Here is a 23,873-nt window from a genome sequence, read left to right as displayed (position 1 = left end):
TCTGACAGCCAGTCCAGCCAGCGGAGCAGAGAGGGGGTTAGCAAGGTTGTTGATTTATAGGGCTCTAACAGGGGTTGATTGCATCCCAAATGGCACCCCTATTCCCTAAGTGCACTATAATGGATTATGGCGGTGCCATTTGGGATGCACACATTGATTTAAAAGGATCTAGGGGGAGTTGTTGATTTAAAGATTTCTGACCTCTACAATCTTGTTTTTCTGCGGTTCGTTGACCTTGCCGGCAAGGCAGCAGCGGGAGATGGCGTTGTGGATGATGAACTTGTTGGACTTGAAGCTGGGCTCCTTGTACAGCTTGGGCCCTGGAAGCCAACACAAATCAACACCAAAACACAATCAATACAAATAACATGCCATATATCAAAGACCAAGTACGTTCCAATATGGGCTTTCTATTAATATGTGGTGGATTGGTTCAAACAGACACTTATGATGACATCGTATTCTCAGTATAGGCTCTGTTCCCATATCCACACTAGCATTCCACTTATGATAAAGTAATCTATCGTAAACATAAATGGTAGCGTAGATCTGTCATGATACAAAGGGATGCGTGAGATAACGAGCAGCATTAGTTCTGGTACTTTGGACAAATCACGATTTTGCAGGTCTTCAATATTCGGGCGAGGAGGGAACATTCAAAGAGAGAGCTCTTCGTTCCGGTTCTCTTTCTTAATCGAGCATCTGGCCAATTACACAAGACTTTAGTTCTGGATTAAGTAAGATTATTGATGAATGCTAGTGTGGATATTATTGGAACAGGAATATTGGAAGAGGGTATGTCACAGTCATGGACCCCGAGTGATGGTTAACAGTAAGCAGTAACGTAAGGTAAACGTACCGGTGTATTCTGGAATGGAGGCGGGAGACGAGGCCGTGGAGGCATTCTCCCAGTCCTTCTCTCCGTTCTGATTGGCCATTCGTCCTGGTGACATCAGCCTTGAGGGGGAGTGAGATCGGCTGTAGGGAGGAGAGGAAATTTGTTGTGAAGCATAACAACAAAACAATCTATATACTGGTACATAAAACAGACAGACACTGAATCACACATTTGTTTAAAAAAAAACAGGCCAATAGTGAGGACGGGAGCATAGTTGGGCAGCTACAGGTCCATGTGGGGGGGAAATACAACTCGTTATGGTTAACCATAGCTACCTGTGCGGTACAGTTACCATAGCAGTGCAGTAAAATACAACTTGTTATGATTGACAGTTAGTTACCTGGAAGATTTCCTGACGGTCAGTGTCCCGCTGTTGCCAGTGTCGTTAGCCATTGAGGACAGGTTCATGGAAGAGTGGGAATAGACCTTGTTGAGTTTGGAGCCTAGTGAGTGAGTGAGAGAGAGAGAGTGAGAGAAACACAAACACACAGAAAAAAAACATTAATATGACATCGCAATCTTCTGAGATACGCAGCAACAAAACAAAAAAATGACAATGAACGGCCCAGGACTGACTCAGCAATGGGAGTGCTGGCGGTGGAGTTTATATCTACCCATTAATCCCTTGGTGGGGCTGCGGGAAAGCACAGAGTCATCCCGGAACATGGTCCTGGGTCTCCGCTTCTTCACGCCACGCACCGTGGTGGGCTTCTGCCGCAACACCTTGTCCAGATCCTCCATGATCTTCAGCTGCTGCCGCCGCTCGTATTCCTGCCTGGTGAAGGTGTCTCTCCGCTGGGTCGTGCTATCCGAAGAGGGGGTACCGGGGGTCCGGGGCTGGTCCTCACCACCGCCACTCTTGTCTCCCCAGCCCTCGATGTTAAACCACTCAGGTCGGCTACAGGTATAGAGAGAGGGGGGGGTAACCAATTAATCAATCAAATCAAGAAACATAAGCAGCTCCATCTAGTTGATTCAGAGAGTCGACTATTGGACAATGCAGTACTGTAAGTGGCTTGAAAACACAACGCACATCGCATGCTCTTTCTCGCTCTTCTCCTCCTGCTCCAGTCTGCGTCTCTTCATCTCCTCCGCCCTCTTCTGCTGTTTCTCCATCAGGGCTGCTTTCCTCTGGGCCATTTCGTCCTCCGGCCGCACCTTGTCATCCTGATGGCGGACACAAACGCACACATACAGATACAGGATTAGTCAGGCTTAAACACAAACAAACACACACACAGTCCGACTAACCTTAAAGAAGAAGCCGACCCCTCCCTTCATCTCGGGTTCGGTCACGTCGCTCATGGAGTCGTCCATGACACTCAGGTCATCCTCGTACCCGCGCAAGGCCGATAGAGAAATCTCGATCAGGCTGCTGCGCTTGCCATTAAACACCCCCGCCGCCGGAACATCACTCTCAAACGAGCACTCTGAGGGCGCCCCCGAGCTCCCACAACCCACATGCTCCTTTCTCCCCGAGGCCTGAGATGTGGTGGTATCCAGGTCGATGATGAAGATGCTCTGGTCCTCGTTTGAGCCGGCGTCCGACATGTTGTCATCCAGGGCCAGTGACAGGGCTCGGGGGGTGGGGGTTGGGGCGGAGGAAGGGCTGGGGGCAGAGCTGATGTTGAAGGTGGAAGAGTTCTGGTCCCGGCACTGCCAGGGGGAGGCGCGGCGTAGGTGGGGGATAGTGTCCACATTCTGCGGGGGGGTGAGCACGCGCGACAGGCCCAGCACTTTGAGGTCCTGGGGGCGGGCGTGGTGGTAGTGGGTGGCCTGGTGCTTGGGGCTCTTGGGAGGCACCGACTGGGCCCGGCGCTGGACCTGGGGCGACTTGGATGTTCTGGCGGGACCGGGGGCGTTGCGGCGGGATGATGAGGGGGAAGAGGAGGCAGAGGCGGGGTCACGGGGGGTGGACGCGCGGGACATGCGGGTCGAGGGAGGGGCCGAGGATTTGAGACTAGGCAGGATCACCCAGGACTTGTTGCTGGCGGGAGCGACGGGCTTCTTCCTGATGAGTTGGTTCTGTTGTTCAGAGAGGCGCTGCATGTCGCTCTGCAGGGAGCTTAGTGCCGCGTTCAGCTTTGACACGGCGTTGTTGTAATCCCCCAAGGGCGCTGGCTGATGCCCTACCACCCCGACCTGCTCTCCTCCTGGCCCTGCCGCCCCTGCACCCTTCTCCCTTATGGGTAAGGAGGCCTGCTTGTTGTCCAGGTATGATGAAGGTTTGACGTTCCCCTCCTGCTCCACTGAGGGGCGCCGGTTCTCTTGCTGCTGCGCCTCCTGCTGCTCCTCGTCCTCCACGCGAGCCAGCCTTTCCTCTAACGTCAGCCCCCTGAGGTCCTCCTCTGTGGAGGAGGCGCTGACTTGGCCGCCCTCCTCCTCTCTCTCCCCCTCTCCCTGCTCCTTCTTTAACTGCAGGAAGGCGCTCTTGCCCAGTCTCTGGCGGTGCTTGGCAAAGATGGCCTCAATACGTTTCTTCTGGGCCTCGATGGCCTTCCTCTTCTCATCCAGCCGGGCTCCCAGCTCGGACATCTCGGTGGTCAGTCCAGGGCGCTTACTGGGGCTCTCCTCTGTCGACTTCTGGGGCTGGGCCACCCAGCTGGTCATCGGAGCCATTGCTGCCGGGGCGACGGGTTCGCTGCTGCTGGCGCCGCCACTTTTAGGTGAGTCGCCCACTGTCGACGGTTTCTTCTTGAGCTCAGCAAAACTGGTCATCCTCACGCCACTGTCCGGCGCGTCGTCGTCCCCTCCACGGCCTCTGGTGTGGACAGCAGGCGTGGACTGGGCATTGGGGAGGAGAAGGAGGTCCTCAGAGGCGTCAGAGTCCATGCTCCCGTCCCTCAGCACCGAGTCGTCGTCCCGCGAGCCCTCCGAGGTGTGTCGGGTACGGGAGGAGGGCTGCTCCCTGGGTGCCTGCGTCTTGCCCTCCATGGGGAGGTGGGGGTGGTACATCATCCCAGAGCGGGACGGGGCGGAGCAGCTGAGGGGTATGGGGTTAGGCGGGTGGGAGGGGTGAGTGGCGCGGCCGTTGTGTCTGGCGCTGGCCGGGTCATCGGGCGAGTGCAGGAAGAATCCGTCGGCCGCCCCGTCAGGGTGGAGCCGGGGCTCCATCTTGCCCTCGTTGTGGATGATCTGCAGGGCCTCCTCGATGGTGGGCAGCTCCCCCCCCCCGTCCCCATCCCTCTCTCCCAGGCCGTTCTGCTTCAGCAGCACGGGCACCACAGAGGAGCTCTGGGTGGCCCAGGAGCCTCTGTGGGAGCCGGGGGTGGCGGGGGGCTTGCTGAGCAGGTGGCTAAGGTCCTCTGGGGGGGTGTAGGGCACGCGGGTCACAGTCTGGCCGGGGGCCACGTTGTCAGAGCTGACCGAGCGGGTGATGGCTCCGCCCATCACGACGTCCACGTCTCTGTCCAGGCCGAAGGGAATGCTAAATGACACGGCTGAGGACAGGGGACGACTTGACAGAGATGGAGGGAGACAGGAAGAGAGAGTTTACTTCCTGAATTGACTTAATTGAAATAGAATTGACCCCAACCTCTGTATTGAGATACAACTGAAATATGGAGCTAACAGAGAGCGAGAGAGAGAGCGAGAGCGAGAGAACAACAGTGAGATGGGGCCTACCTGAAAGGCTTCTTGGTCCATGTTCTCCCAGCTCCCTCTACATGAGACATGGAGGCAGACTGAGTCAGAGATCCTGCACACACACACACACACACACACACACACACACACACACACACACACACACACACACACACACACACACACACACACACACACACACACACACACACACACACACACACACACACACACACACACACCACACACACACACACACACACACACACCGTCAGAGCATGCAAAGATGCACAAACACCAACAACAACAAAAAAGCACAAAAAAAAACTGACAGAAAAAGCTTTATATGGACCCACTGATAAACACATGCAGACCACACAGTTACAAAAGATGCAATGGCATCCTCACCAGACCTGGGTGTAAACTTAACTATCTGTTCTCCCTCAAATACTTTGAGGAGCAATTGACTGAGCATGCCTGCCTGTGGTCGCAGATGAACGGGGTTTGCACTTTCGGGACTATTCCATTGCTTTCATTGTGCCAGGCAAGCTCATCAATCAATCAGTTTTGTATTATATGTACTATGTATAATTATGTTGTTTTGTTGTAAATAAAACAAATACTATTTGAATCCGGATGTTCTGCAGAGAACAGAAGCGTGCCAGACCTAAATGATGGGATGGCGTTGCCCTGCTCTCACCTGGCGCAGACCCTGGCGACACTGGTGAGGAGATGGGCAGGAATGGCTTCTTGAAGATGGAAGGAGAGCCGCTTAAATACAGACAAAAATTTGATTCAAGTTTCAAGGTCAAGTTCATTTGCCATATGTAATAAATACATTGGGAATCTACTCACTCACCAGCTCTCACAATAAACTTTCACTCTAAAGATACCATTCCTGAAATAGATGACTTTATATTTTCTATATTAGTGGTAATGTTAGTGATTAAGACTGTGCGAGCTGCTGTACCTGTTATTGCTCAAACTGGTTGGCTTGAGCGGTACAGAAGCATCTGGAATAAAACAAACGGTCTCATTAGTCAAATATCGACACTGCCATTTAGGCCTACGCAGGAATCACATATAAGACCTGGGCTTGAATGTATCAAGCATCTTAAAAGTAGAAGTGCTTGATATAGGATCAGTTTTGCCTTTATCATCACAATGAATAAGATTATATGGACAGAGAGGATCTGATCCAAGACCAGCACTCCTACTCAGAGTCGCTTTATGAATATAGGCCTAGGGGTGTATTCAGTGAGGCGAAACGCTTTGAATATTGCAGATAGAAAGGTAATAACTAGAGCTGACATAATTCCCTATTCAACTTGACAGACCATCTGTTCTATAGGACACATTTCTATGTGTCAAAGAACCCAGCCACCCCAGTCATAGTCTGTTCTCTCTACTACCGCATGGCAAGCGGTACCGGAGTGCCAAGTCTAGGACAAAAAGGCTTCTCAACAGTTTTTACCCCCAAGCCATAAGACTCCTGAACAGGTAATCAAATGGCTATTTGCATTGTGTGCCCCCCTCCCAAACCCTCGTTTTACACTGCTGCTACTCTCCGTTTATCATATGCACAGTTTAACTATACATTCATGTACATACTACCTTAATTGGGCCGACCAACCAGTGCTCCCGCACATTGGCTAACCGCATTGTGTCCCACCCACCACTCACCAACCCCTCTTTTACACTACTGCTACTCTCTGTTTATCATATATGCATAGTCACTTTAACCATATCTACATGCAAATACTACCTCAATCAGCCTGACTAACCGGTGTCCGTATGTAGCCTCGCTACTGTATATAGCCTGTCTTTTTACTGTTGTTTTATTTCTTTACTCACCTAATACCTTTTTTGCACTATTGGTTAGAGCCTGTAAGTAAGCATTTCACTGTAAGGTGTTGTATTCAGCACACGTGACAAATAAACTGATTTGATTTTAATGTTTTGTAACATTGCATCCTCCTGAACATGGCCCATCAAAACACTTACCAGTGGTGTTCAGTGGCTGAACAAACTCTGGCCTCCGTACCTCAAACCAACCCAGCAGCTCTGCTAGGAAACTCATCATGTTGACCTGAACATACCAGAGAAACAGTTAAAGGGCCCCTGTAATGGCGTTTCGATCTCCATAACAAATCATTCCTGGGTATCAATAAAGTTATATGCTCTAATAGTTTTATTACAAAAATGGCATCCAGCCCCAGTTCGCCAAACACTCAGTGACATATATTTAGCCATATATTTCTAAATACATGGCTCTGAGGGCAAGACAATGTGTAGATCAGAGTTCTGGAGCGCTACCATCCTGTAGGTTTGTACTACAACCTTAGTCTAGCACACCTAATAATAAGCCAAATTAAAATCAGGTTAGTTACAACTGGGGTTGAAGCAAAAACCTACAGGAAGGTAACTCTCCAGGAAAAGGGTTGATGTAGATGTGGCTATATGGGCCTACAATAAGGTGGGGGTGTAGTACCTGGAGCGCCTGTGGGGTGTAGAGCAGGTCCTCCAACACCAGGGGGCAGCAGCTCTTCAGACAGCTGTCACAGAACTCTCGGATCAGCTGCAGGTTGTACAGGCTGTCTGCCACCGCCATGGACTCCTTCATACACACATCTGAAGAAGAAAACAAGGATTACTTTATTATCCACGGGTGACAAATGGAAATTCGACTTCCGCTTTATCCCAACCCCTCCGAAAGTCACACATACAGGTTGGATAGGCTAGGGCACAGGGAAGCCATATTGCGACACCAATTTAACACAGGAACGGTACAATGAGCAGCTAGTCAGGTCATGGAGTCTAAACATCTAACACAGGACAATGAGAGGGTAGTACAGTAAGTGTTATGATACACTGCACACAGTATGTTACTGTATTAAAGGTAGTGTGGTTTAAACCTAATTGGAACCTTGTGTGACATAGTAAGCTAGGCTTTTTAGACAAACCCCCAGGCATGTGCTATATTATATTAGACAACTGTACACTAGTCCAGTGTTTTTAATTTGTATTTGCATATCAAATACTGTCAAGTTCATTTTTATCATGTGGTTTTATGTATGTACGTACCCTCTAGTCGCAACAGGCTGGGGCAGTAATAGTGTACAACAGCAGCGATGGCACAACCGTTGGAGAGGTCTTTGACTTCAGTCACCACCGGAAACGTAGGCTTCTGTTTAGACAGCGTCTTATCTTTTCTGTAGCGGATCTTAGATGGGGTGTGTGTGTGTGTGTGAGAGAGAGGAGAGAAAAGAGGGACATCAATTGAGGGAGTATGGGAGAGTTAGGGAGATGTCCAGGCTGTACAGTTCAATGCGAGTTCAATGCAATACCTTTGATGTTTTCATTTGGAGAGCTCGTTCAAGGCCAATGTTCTTAAAAAACACAGGTGGACATACAGCGCAAACAGTACACACACATACAAACACCACCCATCAGACTCGAGGATAACGTGACCAACAATGTGCTCCTAGAGAAAAGAGAGAATAAAAGGGATGGAGGTGGAGAGAGAACAGATAACATGCCATGGAAGTGGAGAAGAGAAAGGTGCAGCCAACCAGTCAGCCAGACACCAGAAGCCATGGGGAGAGAGAGAATGGCTGCGTCCAAAATGGCACCCTACTCCCTATATAGTGCACTACTCTTGACTAGGGCCATGTTCAAAAGGGAATAGGGTGCCATTTTGGATGCAACCCTAGAATGAGTCCAGAGACAGCGAGGGCTTTGTCAGTGGAAAGTAGGCCAGGAGAGAGAGTCATCGGTGGAAGATATTTAACCCAACCTGACGAAGGTGAGACTATTCAGGTATTAGACAACGACTGAACTGAACACAGCCAGCACAGTGTCAACGCTATCAGCAGACTAATAACTGGGGTCTGTTCAGGAGAGTGTAATGTTACACAATAGTCCCAATCAGATAGATTCGTATAATGTAAAACAGCTATGACTATCAGCCATGTTAGAATTGGGAATCTGTCACATCTACTTGTTTCACCTCACGTAAAAGGCCTACACCATAAGCTCATTACTTCATACTCTATGGGCCCTGGCTAAAAGTAATCCAACAAATAGGGAATTCGGTGCCATTTGGGACTCAAAACAATGACTGGCTGGTGGCTAGAAACTGAAACCTCCCTCACACAAGGTCCTTTTTAAGACAGAGCCGACCAGAGGGAATGGTTTCTAGAATGAACGTTTTTTCACATTTCCAGAGCCCTGAGTGGATTACATGTGATTTACATCCAACAACACCCTACCCTTCTCTGCCACCCCCTGTGACATCAGCCCAAGGAAATGTACAGACAAGCAGTATGCCTGCATTATTATATTGTTCCAACAGGGGGAGAGGCAGAGAGAGAAAAACAGAACAGACCTTTAATTTGAAAATCTAATAGAGAAAATATGAAGATGGAGAGAAAGACAAGAAATGACACATCAGAGAAGAAAGAGGAGGAACTTACAGGAACAAGTTTCCAGTACCAGTGAGTGGGACACTGTCAGAGAGGAGGAAAGAGTGAAGGAAAGGAGGTCGGAGAAAGAGGAAAGTGGGGAAGGAGAAGACAGGAGGAGAGAAGAGTGTCGGTATTAAGGTTACTTTAGTCGGATAGTTAAGAGGGAAAAAAACAGTTTTGAAGAGGATATATATATATATATATATATATATATATATATATATATATATACTGCTCAAAAAAATAAAGGGAACACTAAAATAACACATCCTAGATCTGAATGAATGAAATAATCTTATTAAATACTTTTATCTTTACATAGTTGAATGTGCTGACAACAAAATCACACAAAAATAATCAATGGAAATCCAATTTATCAACCCATGGAGGTCTGGATTTGGAGTCACACTCAAAATTAAAGTGGAAAACCACACTACAGGCTGATCCAACTTTGATGTAATGTCATTAAAACAAGTAAAAATGAGGCTCAGTAGTGTGTGTGGCCTCCACGTGCCTGTATGACCGCCCTACAACGCCTGGGCATGCTCCTGATGAGATGGCGGATGGTCTCCTGAGGGATCTCCTCCCAGACCTGGACTAAAGCATCCGCCAACTCCTGGACAGTCTGTGGTGCAACGTGGCGTTGGTGGATGGAGCGAGACATGATGTCCCAGATGTGCTCAATTGGATTCAGGTCTGGGGAACGGGCGGGCCAGTCCATAGCATCAATGCCTTCCTCTTGCAGGAACTGCTGACACACTCCAGCCACATGAGGTCTAGCATTGTCTTGCATTAGGAGGAACCCAGGGCCATGTGCACCAGCATATGGTCTCACAAGGGGTCTGAGGATCTCATCTCGGTACCTAATGGCAGTCAGGCTACCTCTGGCGAGCACATGGAGGGCTGTGCGGCCCCCCCAAAGAAATGCCACCCCACACCATGACTGACCCACCGCCAAACCGGTCATGCTGGAGGATGTTGCAGGCAGCAGAACGTTCTCCACGGCGTCTCCAGACTGTCACGTCGGTCACATGTGCTCAGTGTGAACCTGCTTTCATCTGTGAAGAGCACAGGGCGCCAGTGGCGAATTTGCCAATCTTGGTGTTCTCTGGCAAATGCCAAACGTCCTGCACGGTGTTGGGCTGTAAGCACAACCCCCACCTGTGGATGTCGGGCCCTCATACCACCCTCATGGAGTCTGTTTCTGACCGTTTGAGCAGACACATGCACATTTGTGGCCTGCTGGAGGTCATTTTGCAGGGCTCTGGCAGTGCTCCTCCTGCTCCTCCTTACACAAAGGTGGAGGTAGCGGTCCTGCTGCTGGGTTGTTGCCCTCCTACGGCCTCCTCCATGTCTCCTGATGTACTGGCCTGTCTCCTGGTAGCGCCTCCATGCTCTGGACACTCCGCTGACAGACACAGCAAACCTTCTTACCACAGCTCGCATTGATGTGCCATCCTTGATGAGCTGCACTACCTGAGCCACTTGTGTGGGTTGTAGACTCCGTCTCATGCTACCACTAGAGTGAAAGCACCGCCAGCATTCAAAAGTGACCAAAACATCAGCCAGGAAGCATAAGAACTGAGAAGTGGTCTGTGGTCACCACCTGCCGAACCACTGCTTTATTGGGGGTGTCTTGCTAATTGCCTATAATTTCCACCTGTTGTCTATTCCATTTGCACAACAGCATGTGAAATTTATTGTCAATCAGTGTTGCTTCCTAAGTGGACAGTTTGATTTCACAGAAGTGTGATTGACTTGGAGTTACATTGTGTTGTTTAAGTGTTCCCTTTATTTTTTGGAGCAGTGTATATATTATATATAGCCTAAAAATCATACAACCAGTTATTCTGGCTATCATGGCTAGAAGAGACCTCAGTTACTTTGAAAAGGGGGTCTCAAAGGAGAATAGGGGGTTTAAAGGGTGTGTGTGTGTGTGTGTGTGTGTGTGTGTGTGTGTGTGTGTGTGTGTGTGCACGTCTCAGTGACCAGATCTCAACCCAATTGAACACTTATGGGAGATTCTGAAGCGGTGCCTGAGACAGCGTTTTCCACCACCATCACCAAATTATGGAATTTCTCATGAAAGAATGGTGTCGCATCCCTCCAAACGTCTACGATCTATGCCAAGGCGCATTGAAGCTGTTTTGGCGGTTTGTGGTGGCCCAACACCGTGTTTCCTTTATTTTGGTAGTTACCTGTATAAGCACCAGGGTACTAGGGAGATTGCATGTATAGTGTGTGCGTAGGAGACTATAAACTTAATGTTCACAATAAAATATACATATCTTACAAGCACACTGTATAAAGCATGCTTGTTCACAGGACATTTTTTTGTTTTTTCAATTTAAAAAGTTAAGTTCTTGTTTTTCCATCAACCAACAAAACACATTCACAGATGTGACAGACTTAAAAAATAAATAATATAACAATAATAAAAAAAGATTTAAAAAAATTAAAAAAACTTGCCGCAGCACTATCAAGGTTCTTATTAGCCATTTCCAGCCTTAGCTGAGACGACAAGCAAGTAATTCGATTTTACAGCACCTTACACAACATGCATCTGCTCATTTCCCTAATCACCCAAAGATTTAAGTTGACATGACTCAGGGCTTTTGGCAAGTCTGGGTTGCATACTATAGGCGAGTGAGAACATATTTGGGAAGAAATGCAGAGGTACTTCTTACAGTCACTCCACGCTGGAAGGTTTTGGCTATGTTGCCCACTTCACAAGTTATTAATTGCAATATTCATATGTGAATACAATTGAATATAATTGAGTTTAGGGGCAATAAACCACAGGATTGGGCTTCTATCTGAATCCACGTTGAGACTTGTCTGTTTGTGATCCATGTTAGCATGTTGCGGATTTGGGCATACCAGTAGTACAATTGAAGGGAGGGAAGGGCAAGACCACCCTTAGATTCAGGTTTCAATAGAGTGGAGAACTTGATCCTAGGATTTCTATTGCCCCATATAAATTTGGTGATGCTTTGGTTAGTTGATTTGAAAAAGGAAACTGGGAGTTAGCATGGGAGCATCTGAAATAAATAGTTCAATCTAGGGAGGATGTTCATACGGATGACATTAATTCTTCCGACTAAGCTAATTGGGAGAGAGATTCAGGGTTTGGAGATCGTTCTTGATTCGATCCAGGAGTGGAAGATAATTTTCCTTGAAAAGGCTATTCAGATTTGGTGTTTTGAAGATCAAGGTATTGAAACCCCTGTGTCTTCCATTGGAACAGACAGAGTGTCTTCATAGAGCTGGTAAGTGTAAAATTGAGAGGGCAAACAGTGGATTTGTTCAAATTTATCTTATATCCTGAAAACTTGCCATACTGAGCAATTGTGTCTAAAATGGGAGGGAGGGATATCTCAGGGTTGGGTATGTAGAGCAAGGCATCATCTGCGTAGAGCGAAATCTTGTGCTGCAGGCCGCCTGCAGAAACACCCATAATACTTGGATTGCTCCTTATCAACTCTGTCAGAGGCTCCGCCCCCAACAAGTAGAGCAGGGGGGACAGCGAGCACCCTTGTCTTGTGCCCCATCCCAAAGGGAATCTGTCAGAGTTCAGTCCGTTAGTAGTCACCATGGCATTTGGACGAGAGTATAGGGACTTAACCTCTTGGGGCTAGGTGGGACGCTAGCGTGCCACCTGTGGTGCACTCCATCAACAGCAGGTGCATTTCAAGAGCGGCAAATTTGAATCCAAATAAATGTCAAAATTCAAATTTTTCAAAAATACAACTATGTTACACCATTTGAAAGATAAACATCTCCTTAATCTAACCACGTTTTACGATTTCAAAAAGGTTTTACGGCGAAAGCATAAATTTAGAGTATGTTAGGACAGTACATTTACAAGAGTTGTGTGTAATGTTTTGTCAAGTCAAAGACAGGGTCACCAAAACCATAAAACCAGCTAAAATGATACACTAACCTTTTACAATCTCCATCAGATGACACTCCTAGGACATTATGTTAGACAATGCATGCATTTTTAGTTCTATCAAGTTCATATTTATATACAAAAACAGCGTTTTACTATGGCATTGATGTTGAGGAAATCGTTTCCCTCCAATAACCGGCAGTCAAGTCAGCGTCACAAATTAAATAATTAAAATTAGAAAACATTGGTAAAATATTATATTGTCATTTAAAGAATTATAGATTTACATCTTTTGAACGCAATCAACTTGCCAGATTTAAAAATAACCTTACTGGGAAATCACACTTTGCAATAATCTGAGCACTGTGCCCAGAAAAATACGCGTTGCGATACAGACTAGACGTCATGTTGGGGAGATCTAAAATCGAAAATACTATGTAAATAATCCATTACCTTTGATTCTCTTCATCAGATGTCACTTCCAGGTATCACAGGTCCATAACGAATGTAGTTTTGTTCAAAAAAGCTCATCATTTATGTCCAAAAATCTCCGTCTCGTTAGCACATGATGTAAGCCAGCCGGACTTCTCGTCATGAACGAGGGGAAAAAATATATTTCCGTTCGTTCAAACATGTCAAACGTTGTATAGCATAAATCATTAGGGCCTTTTTTAACCAGAACATGAATAATATTCAAGGTGGACGAATGCATAGCCTTTTATAACGTATTGGAACGAGGGTACCCAACATGAAGTAGCTCGCCAGGTGTCTAATGGGACATCACCGTTCCATGGCTCTTGTTCGGTCAGATCTCCCTCCAGAAGACTCAAAACACTTTGTAAAGGCTGGTGACATCTAGTGGAAGCAATAGGAAGTGCCAAAATATTCCTAAACCCCTGTGTTTTTCAATGGGATAGGTTTAAAGTCAATACAACACATCAGGTATCCACTTCCTGTCAGAAAATGTCTCAGGGTTTTGCCTGCCAAATGAGTTCTGTTATACTCACAGACACCATTCAAACAGTTTTGGAAACTTTAGAGTGTTTTCTATCCATATATAATAAGTATATGCATATTCTAGTTACTGGGTAGGATTAGTAACCAGATTAAATCGGGTACATTTTTTTTATCCAGACGTGCAAATGCTGCCCCCTAGACCCAACAGGTTAATCCATTTAATAAAGTTTGGGCCCATATTTAACTTTTCTAAGACTGAGAACAGAAAGCTCCACTCTATCCTGTCGAATGCCTCCTCAGCATCCAGTGAAGCCAGCGTTTACTTGATCAATAATATCAAAAAGATGGCGAATGATATCAGAAGAGTACCGGTCTGTAATAAATCCAGTTTGGTCCGCTTTTATTATTTTGGGAAGAAGAGTGGCGAGCAATTTGGTAATTATTTTGTCGTCGAAATCCAACAAGCTTATGGGCTGGAAGGACGAGCAGGATAGAGGGTGCTTGTCTTTTTTGAGCAACACTAATGCGAGCTGTTTGCCTAGAGTCTGAGAGAGCTCCATTTTTGCAAAAATCATCCAGCATTTGCATGAAAATAGGGCTAAGCTGGGGCCAAAAAGCTTTGTAGAACTCTGGGGAATCCATCTGGGCCTGGGGACTTATTAGGTGGCATGGAGATAATTTCCTCCAGGACCTCCTCAGGAGTGAAGGGGGAGTTGAGATCTTCTTGGTCAGTCTCTGATAGTTTAGGTAGCGAGATTCACTCTAGGAAGGAATGGAGTTCTGCCGCCGTATGTTTTCTCTCAGAAGTATATAGTTTGTAGTAAAAATCATGAAAAGTTACATTTATCTTTTTGGGGTCATATGTGACCTCGTCCTCTGCCGTTCGGATAGCCATGATTGTACGCTGACTGCTCTTTTTTAAATTGGTAAGCAAGCAATCTACTAGGCCTATTGCTATACTCATGGTATTTCTGTTTAGTAAAGAAAAACTTTTTTTTTTTCTCCCGAGTATAGTCCAAGTTCAGTTTGGCTTTGGCTGCTTTAAGTTGACTCCAGGAGGTGCTGTCTGGGGATTGTTTATGTACTTTTTCACAGTGTTCCAGCTCCCTCTCAATATCTAGCCTGTGTGCTTCCATTGCTTTATTCTTAGAGGAAGCATATGCAATTACATGACCTCAGTGCGGCTTTGGCAGTGTCCCACATTGTGGCCGGAGAAACAGGAGAGTCTTTGTTGTCTTGTGTGTAGTTGTCTAACCATGTAGTTACCAATGTATGGAACGCTTCGTTTGATAACATGGAGGTGTTGAATTTCCAGCTCTTTGACCTCGGAATGTTTTTGCAGAGGTCAAAGCGGAGGTGGACAAAGGCGTGATCTGAAAGTGCTATGGGTCCAATTGTACACGTGGCTGAATTTATGAAAATCTTTTGGATAAAAATGTAATCTATACGGGAGTAGGTGTTACGGACAGAGTAGTATGTATAGTCCATAGATGAGCTATTAGTCTCTCTCCAGATATCTATCAGTCCCATGTCTTTAGTAAGAGAGTTCAACATCTTTGCAGATCTAGGATTTGTGGAGTGGACTTGAGATTTATTTATCCAGGGTTGGGTTGAGGGTACAATTAAAATCTCCAGCCAGCACTCCAAAGGAAACACAATGCTCATTAAACAGGGTTACCATTTTCGACATGAAAGCAGGAGTATCTGTGTTAGGGGTGTATATGTTTAAGATTGTATGGGCTACCAATTACTGTGACCCAATTATCAAAATAAATCTCCCCTCTGGATCAGATATGTTTTTGTCAATTATGAATGGAACATTCTTATGGATAAGTATGGCTGTACCTCTACTGTTTGATTTGAAAGATGAGAAATACACCTGTCCCAGCCAAGCTCTGCGGAGTTTGGCATGTTCGGCATCACAGAGGTGTATCTCTTGTAATAGAGCAATGTCTGCTTTTTCCTTTTTTAGAGCACATAGTATCTTTTTCCATTTTATTGCATGACCTAGACCATGGCAGTTCCATGTCAATAGATTTAAGGTACTAGTCTACGTCATCGAACAGTAATCGAACTCTAGTGCAAGTCATCTCTGGGTAAAGGTGGATAATAGTTACAGTTGCGATCACATAAAATAAAAATAAATGGTGTACATAAAAGATGGTGTACATCTGAACACCCCAGCCGAGTTCACAAACAACTCGACATATCCCGCAGGATCTATTACCCCCACGCTCAGTCTCAATTCTGCGTTCCGAAAAAAAAAGAAAAAACGGGAACAGTTAGCAACGCACAACGTCTCCCCCTCCCCACCAAAGAAATGCCTCATCCTCTCCGCCCCGCATTGAGTAAGTGACAACGTAGCCCCCGTCCAGACCACATTAAAAAAGAGGGAGAAAATAAAATCAATAGCCCAGCCTACATATACCTCCTCCAAAGGACATAGGGCTAATTGTTTGGACCAAATAAAACAGAAATGTTGGGGCAAATCCTTAAGAGGGATCTATATGATAAGTTGTTTGTTTTTATTAAAACGTCATATCAACAAGAAGGCCATAGGCATAAAATTGACACATTGAGCTTCTCGTTAGGTCTGTAAATGTGTCGTAATCGACAGCCTATAAATGGTGGAGGCCTATGTGAAAATGATAACTACAAATCATTTTTTTTAAAAGGGAAATAAAAGTAGGCTGAAACGTTAGTAGGCTATAAAGCCTATCCCTCTCAGCTAAAATAAAATAAATATAAATTAGATGGCTATAATATGACATTTAGCGGGGCGGGTGGTTCTTTGGATGGCGGCTATAAGTTGTCTTACCTCCTTTAGTAATAACAGTAATCGCTTTTAGACATTGGTCCATTTCTCAGTGACCAGGATTGTCGTTCAAAAAACATTTTGCCTCTTCGAGAGTTTTGAAGTGTCGCAGGGATCCTTGGTAAAGAATCCTGAGCTCGTTTGGGTATTTGAATCCCCTAAGATGCCTCGGTCAATGGAGTATTTCTTCAACTTGAAAAACTCTCGCCGCTTTCGGCGTATTCCAGCTGACAGGTCCTGGTGTAAAGAGAGTTTGGCGTTTCCCACTGTAATGGTGTTGATTTTCTCCTCCTGTACGACTCGTTCCTTGTCGGTGAATCTCAGGAAACGTATGGTGATTGGGCGCGGTGGTTGTCTGGCTGCTGGTGGGGGCCTCAGTGCTCAGTGAGCTCTCTCGAGTTCTATGGGCCTGTCAGTGGACAGGTGGAGCCACTCGGGAAGTTTGTCTTGCAGGTATTGGATCAGTGGCATGTTTCCCTCTTCTTTTTCGCCCAGATTTAATAGAACACAATTATTCCTTCGCCCCCTGTTTTCCAGGTCCTCTGTTTTCTTTTCCAGATGCTCTTTTTTCTTTTTAACATATGCTATTGTTTCCATGGCGTCTGTCAGTGACTTTTCCATGGATAGGATTCAACCATCAACGCAGGGCGCCTGGATGAGGCAATCTTATTATAGATAACAGGCAAAGCATTTTCCAGGGTTGTCACCTTGACCCCTATCGCACTGAGCTGAGAGTTAATGCCATCTGTTGAATTCTGTACGTTGGGATCTCAGCTCAGAAATGATGTCTTCGACAGAGTGCGAGGTTGGCATTTGCTGGACCTTGGGGGGGACGGGTCCTCTTGCTCCTGGCTAATGGCGCTAGCTTTTCCTGAAGCTAGCTGTTTGTTGGAGGCTTTTTCCGCCGCTAATGCTCGAGTCCGGGTAAAAATGTCACCTGTAGTGTCATCTTTTGTAGTCGCCATGACTTTTTGACTAAAGCTAAAGGAGTTTTAACTTGAAGTGGAGGTAAGATTAAGAATTGGAAACTAATTGTGCGGAGCTCTTAGTTCATGCGGCCATCTCGTTCAAAAGTCACGTGATCCCTGGGTGCCATTTTTGACACAGACACTGTGTAGTACATGTGTAGTGTAATACTTACTGAAGGCTGAACAGGCTGTGGCTCTGTGTTGTCCTGAGATGGGTCACCCTGCGCACCCTCTGTTTTCTCTCTCAGCCTCTGATTCAACTGGGGGGGGAAATGGGATGGTGGAAAGCCACATGTTATAAGTATGTATATTTTGTACTCGCATATAAATTGTGTTATGAAATCATGACTCAGTGACAGAGAGCGAGAGAGAGAACGAGAGAGACAGAGAGTGAGTCTTCCTTGTCCTTACCCTGTTCACCCAGTGGAGCAGGGTGTTCTCCCAGCTGGCTCCTCCAACTCCATCCAGAAGCTCCTCCCCCGCCGCCGCACCGGACATCCTCACTGCGCTCACCATCTCCATGGCGCCCAACGACATCAGGGCATCCATCACCGCCAGGTGGGCACTCTGCACCAATCACAGCAAAGAGAACAGGAAACTGTCAGCATTGGAACAGTCAGGGGAGGTAGCTGCGGGATTGGCTGGCCGGCCACCAAACTCATGACATTTATTACAGCATTATGGCTAATGTAATAATGGTGCACTATGTAGGGAATATGGTGCCATTTGGGACACAGACTCAGACTGCTCTGAGAAAGCATGGTCCATGTTAATGTGGCAGAGCTATTGAGATGAGATCACACCAGGCTGCAATGTGCTCCGGTCAAAAACCACATCCAGCCACTAGGGGACTCCAAGAACCCCAGCTCTGAGTCAGCAGAAAGCGTGGTAGTGATGAGAGGAGAGGAGTAAAGAAGAGAGAGAAAAATTGAAAGAAGAAGTGAGAGCTTGTCTGAGTGAACTTTGGAACATCTGTGCTATCACGATAACAGCCCTTTTTACTCTGTGTACTTTCTCCTCTCTGCCCCTTCACTGTATACTTTCTCTTTCTTCCTCCTCCTCCTTCTAATCATTGTGTGTGTGTGTGTGTGTGTGTGTGTGTGTGTGTGTGTTTCTCCCTCTTTCTCCTCTCTGCTATGAGATATGGCAGCATGACTCATGGATGACAAGTTGCAGGATAAAGTTTGGTTCTGTACAGTGTTGTTCTGTAATCAACTCACTAGGGATGGCTCAGTGAGGGAGCAGCACAAACCCCAGGAATCCTGTGGCACAGTGTGTGTGTGAGTGAGTGAGTGAGAGAGAGAGAGAGGGCAAAACTATACACTCAAAACCCTGTTCACACCAACACAACCATACAATATAGTGTATCAAATTACACAACATGAAAAAGGGCACAACAATAGCTTCCCTTGACACATCCCTAACTGAAACTGGGGTATTTTCAACCAACCCCCAGTGCAGGGTGCATTGCTTCTCTTCCTCTCCTTCTCTCATAGCCCAAAATCATGATAGTTCCGTTTCTCAAAAGCTAGCTAGAGCCCCAGTACCTTTTCTCATAGCCAAACCTATTAGTACCTTTAGTTCTCATGGCCAAACCAATTACATTGCGCTCTCATGGCAAGAGCCCATTAAAACACACCAACGACATGATCAGCTCACTCAGAGGAGAGCTCCTTATAGCGCCCATAAGAGGGTTAGCTCGTTATCGGTCTACTGCTGCCTCCCTCCATGCTTACCATGGGGCTAGGTCAGGGATGGGCAACTTTGATGGGGTCAGGGTCCAAAAAAGTCTGAACTCATAAGGGGTGCAATTCTACACATTTTTCCATGGGGTGTAGTGAAAATGTTGCAGTTTTAAAACAAGTTTGCTAAAATTCTACACATTTTTGCCATGGGGAGAGAAGATTTTGCAATTTTATAACTCTCTCAATGCAATTCTACTCATTTTGCAACAGGGTGGAGAGAAATGTTTGCAGTTGTTTTATAAACTCAGGAACCTGTCTTTCAAAGATAATTCGTAAAAATCCAAATAACTTCACAGATCTTCATTGTAAAGGGTTTAAACACTGACTCCCATGCTTGTTCAATGAACCATTAACAATTAATGAGCATAAACCTGTGGAACGGTCGTTAAGACACTAACAGCTTACAGATGTGAGGCAATTATGGTCACAGTTATGAAGATTTAGGACACTAAAGAGGCCTTTCTACTGACTCTGAAAACACCAAAAGGAGGATGCCCAGGGTCCCTGCTCATCTGCGTGAACATGCCTTAGGCATGCTGCAAGGAGGCATGAGGACTGCAGATGTGGCCAGGGCAATAAATTGCAATGTCCGTACTGTGAGACGCCAAGACAGCGCTACAGGGAGACAGGATTGACAGCTTCCTCGCAGTGGCAGACCACGTGTAACAACACCTGCACAGGATCGGTACATTCGAAAATAACATCTGCGGGACAGGTACAGGATGGCAACAACAACTGCCTGAGTTACACCAGGAACGCACAATCCCTCCATCAGTAATCAGACTGTCCGCTATTGGCTGAGAGAGGCTGGATTGAGGGCTTGAAGGCCTGTTGTAAAGGCAGGTCCTCACCAGACATCACCGGCAACAACGGTGGGCACAAACCCACCGTCACTGGACCAGACGGGACTGGCAAAAAGTGCTCTTCACAGCATCATCGGACTGAGCTTGTTGTGGTTGTGTCTCACCAGGGGTGATGGTCGGATTCGCGTTTATCGTCAAAGGAATGAGCGTTACACTGAGGCCTGTACTCTGGAGCGGGATCGATTTGGAGGTGGAGGGTCCGTCATGTCTGGGGCAGTGTGTCACAGCATCATCGGACTGAGCTTGTTGTTTTGTCTCACCAGGGGTCATGGTCGGATTCGGTCAAGGAATGAGCGTTACACCGAGGTGGAGGGTCCGTCATGTCTGGGGCAGTGTGTCACAGCATCATCGGACTGAGCTTGTTGTTTTGTCTCACCAGGGGTGATGGTCGGATTCGCGTTTATCGTCAAAGGAATGAGCGTTACACCGAGGCCTGTACTCTGGAGCGGGATCAATTTGGAGGTGGAGGGTCCGTCATGTCTGGGGCAGTGTGTCACAGCATCATCGGACTGAGCTTGTTGTCATTGCAGGCAAACTCAACGCAGTGCGTTACAGGGAAGACATCCTGCTCCCTCACGTGGTACCCTTCCTGCAGGCTCATCCTGACATGACCCTCCAGCATGACATACGGCTCGTTCTGTGCGCGATTTCCTGCAAGACAGTAATGTCAGTGTTCTGCCATGGCCAGCTAAGAGCCCGGATCCCATTGAGCACGTCTGGTACCTGTTGGATCGGAGGGTGAGGGCTAGGGCCATTCCCCCAGAAATGTCCGGGAACTTGCAGGTGCCTTGGTGGAAAAGTGGGGTAACATCTAACAGCAAGAATTGGCAAATCTGGTGCAGTCCATGAGAAGGAGATGCACTGCAGTACTTAATGTAGCTGGTGGCCACACCAGATACTGACTGTTACTTTTGACCCCCCCTTTGTTCAGGGACACATTATTCCATTTCGGTTAGTCACATGTCTATGGCACATGTTCAGTTTATGTCTCAGTTGTTGAATCTTGTTATGTTCATACAAATATTTACACATGTTAAGTTTGCTGAAAATAAACGCAGTTGACAGTGAGAGGACGTTTCTTTTTTTGCTGAGTTTATGATATCTGAATGAGACTAACAAAATCAATTGGGGGCCCCCCCAACCTGTAATTCAACCACGATAACAAGTTTACGTAGCTGGCCCCTAAACTAATTTAGCAATCAAAAAATGTTTAACTGACATAGGCTAATTGACTGACTATAAGTGACTGACATTAGGAAAAACTGCTGATTTTTGGGGGAAATTGACCAGAGGGCCTTCAAAAGGCTGCCAGTTTGGGCAATGCTCTATGTCTACACCTGCACACTGTGACTTGAACATACAGATCAAATTTTATTTGTCACATACACATGGTTATCAGATCTTAATGCGAGTGTAGCGAAATGCTTGTGCTTCTAGTTCCGACCATGCAGCAATAGCTAACAAGTAATCTAACAATTTCACAACAACTACCTTATACACACACACACACACACACACACACACACACACACACACCCCCCGTGTAAAGGAATGAATAAGAATATGTACATAAAAATATATGGATGAGCGATGGCCGAACGGCTTAGGCAAGATGTAGTAGATGGTATAGAGTACAGTATATACATATGAGATGAGTAACGTTTACATACAGTAGAATGATTTGATATGTTTTCTTACAATTTTTATCCTGTTTTAGCATATAAAAAATGCTTGGAAAGATCAGAGGTTGGACCTAAGCAAGTGTTTAAATACTTCCCTTCACATATAGAAGAAGACATGTTAATTTATAAACATTGTCCAAGAAACCCCAGTAAAATACAAACACTTAATTTCTAAACATTGTCCAAGAAACCCCAGTAAAATATGCCAAAATCACATATGAATACAGACAATGGTTAAAACTAAAAGTCAAACTTTGGTCCACCCTATTCATGTCAAAAGAAGTTATTATGTAAGTGGCATTGTTTAAAGTGGCTAGTGATACATTTATTACATCCAATTTTTAATTATTAAAGTGGCTAGAGATTTGAGTCAGTATGTTGGCAGCAGCCACTCAATGTTAGTGATGGCTGTTTAACAGTCTAATGGCCTTGAGATAGAAGCTTTGATGCACCTGTACTCACCTCGCCTTCTGGGTGATAGCGGGGTGAACAGGCAGTGGCTCGGGTGGTTGTTGTCCTTGATGATCTTTTTGGCCTTCCTGTGACATCGGGTGGTGTAGGTGTCCTGGAGGGTAGGTAGATTACCCCGGTGATGCGTTGTGCAGACCTCACTACCCTCTGGAGAGCCTTACGGTTGTGGGCGGAGCAGTTGCCGTACCAGGCGGTGATACAGCTCGACAGGAGGCTCTCGATTGTGCATCTGTAAAAGTTTCAGTGTTTTTGGTGACAAGCCAAATTTCTTCAGCCTCCTGAGGTTGAGGCGCTGCTGCGCCTCCTTCACCACGCTGTCTGTGTGGGTGGACCATTTCAGTTTGTCCGTGATGTGTATGCCGAGGAACTTAAAACTTTCCACCTCCACTGCTGTCCCTCAATGTGGAATGGGGGGTGCTCCCTCTGCTGTTTCCTGAAGTCCACGATCATCTCCTTTGTTTTGTTGACGTTGAGTGGGGTTATTTTCCTGACACCACACTCTGAGGGCCCTCACCTCCTCCCTGTAGGCCGTCTCATCATTGTTGGTAATCAAGCCTACCACTGTAGTGTCGTCTGCAAACTTGATGATTGAGCTGGAGGTGTGCATGGCCACGCAGTCATGGGTGAACAGGGAGTACAGGAGAGGGCTGAGAAGGCACCCTTGTGGGGCCCCAGTGTTGAGGATCAGCGGGGTGGAGATGTTGTTTCCTACCCTCACCGCCTGGGGGCGGCCCGTCAGGAAGTCCAGGACCCAGTTGCACAGTTTGGAGGGTACTATGGTGTTAAATGCTGAGCTGTAGTCAATGAACAGCATTCTTACATAGGTATTCCTCTTGTCCAGATGGGTTAGGGCAATGTGCAGTGTGATTGCGTCGTCTGTGGACCTATTGGATCTGGGGCGGTAAGCAAATTGGAGTGGGTCTAGGGTGTCAGGTAGGGTGGAGGTGATATGTTCCTTGACTAGTCTCTCAAAGCACTTCATGATGACGGAAGTGAGTGCTACGGTGCGATAGTCATTTCGCTCAGTTACCTTAGCATTCTTGGGAACAGGAACAATGGTGGCCCTCTTGAAGCATGTGGGAACAGCAGACTGCGATAAGGATTGATTGAATACGTCCGTAAACACACAATATAATGTAAATGCTTCCTCTCATACAGTGTTTCCCTTAACATTATAAAAACTAGGGGAAACACTGATCTCTGCCTCTAGGCATTTACCAGTGGGGCTGAGGAGGATTGAGGTAAGAGTATTTATGAACATTCAAATTGGACAAAAACAAACTGAAGCAATAAGGTAATGCCTGCTTACTGTTTGCTGCTCCCATAAGTGTTCTTAATAAATCTTTCAGGGACACAGACGCACACACAACAGGTTCTGAGAAGTCGGCCTATAGAGGTATATGTAACCTCCACTGCTCGCCACCGGTTACTAGAACAGCCTTTGACCCAGTTAGTAAAGTCAAAGATTTGTATAACTAAACCAAGATAGGTTGTCATCTGTCATTTCCAATGGGAACAAATGAGTCATATT

General features: G+C 46.3%; 1 protein-coding gene across 3 annotated transcripts in view; it reads right to left on the bottom strand.

The window, feature by feature from the left end:
- The window catches only part of LOC106607545 (calmodulin-regulated spectrin-associated protein 3), a 57,690-nt gene that overhangs the window by 3,717 nt on the left and 30,100 nt on the right, over positions 1-23,873 (bottom strand). The window contains exons 3-17 of one of the 3 annotated variants that reach the window (XM_014204578.3): positions 17,993-18,148; positions 17,755-17,841; positions 8,959-8,991; positions 7,568-7,706; positions 6,975-7,114; positions 6,488-6,572; positions 5,454-5,496; positions 5,184-5,254; positions 4,523-4,595; positions 2,150-4,355; positions 1,932-2,065; positions 1,513-1,796; positions 1,239-1,341; positions 860-978; positions 202-320 (exon numbers count right to left, since the gene is read on the bottom strand). In XM_014204578.3, coding sequence (XP_014060053.3) covers positions 202-320; positions 860-978; positions 1,239-1,341; positions 1,513-1,796; positions 1,932-2,065; positions 2,150-4,355; positions 4,523-4,595; positions 5,184-5,254; positions 5,454-5,496; positions 6,488-6,572; positions 6,975-7,114; positions 7,568-7,706; positions 8,959-8,991; positions 17,755-17,841; positions 17,993-18,148 — 3,792 coding nt within the window. The remainder of the gene's footprint in view (positions 1-201; positions 321-859; positions 979-1,238; positions 1,342-1,512; positions 1,797-1,931; positions 2,066-2,149; positions 4,356-4,522; positions 4,596-5,183; positions 5,255-5,453; positions 5,497-6,487; positions 6,573-6,974; positions 7,115-7,567; positions 7,707-8,958; positions 8,992-17,754; positions 17,842-17,992; positions 18,149-23,873) is intronic. The other 2 variants (XM_014204581.3, XM_014204580.3) reach the window with 2 other exon arrangements.

The sequence above is a fragment of the Salmo salar genome, chromosome 06 (genome assembly GCF_965601325.2).
Source record: "Salmo salar chromosome 06, fSalSal1, whole genome shotgun sequence".
NCBI classification, from domain to species: domain Eukaryota; kingdom Metazoa; phylum Chordata; class Actinopteri; order Salmoniformes; family Salmonidae; genus Salmo; species Salmo salar.
Note: the sequence above shows the minus strand (reverse complement) of the source record. Positions and strands in the feature narration are given on the sequence as shown.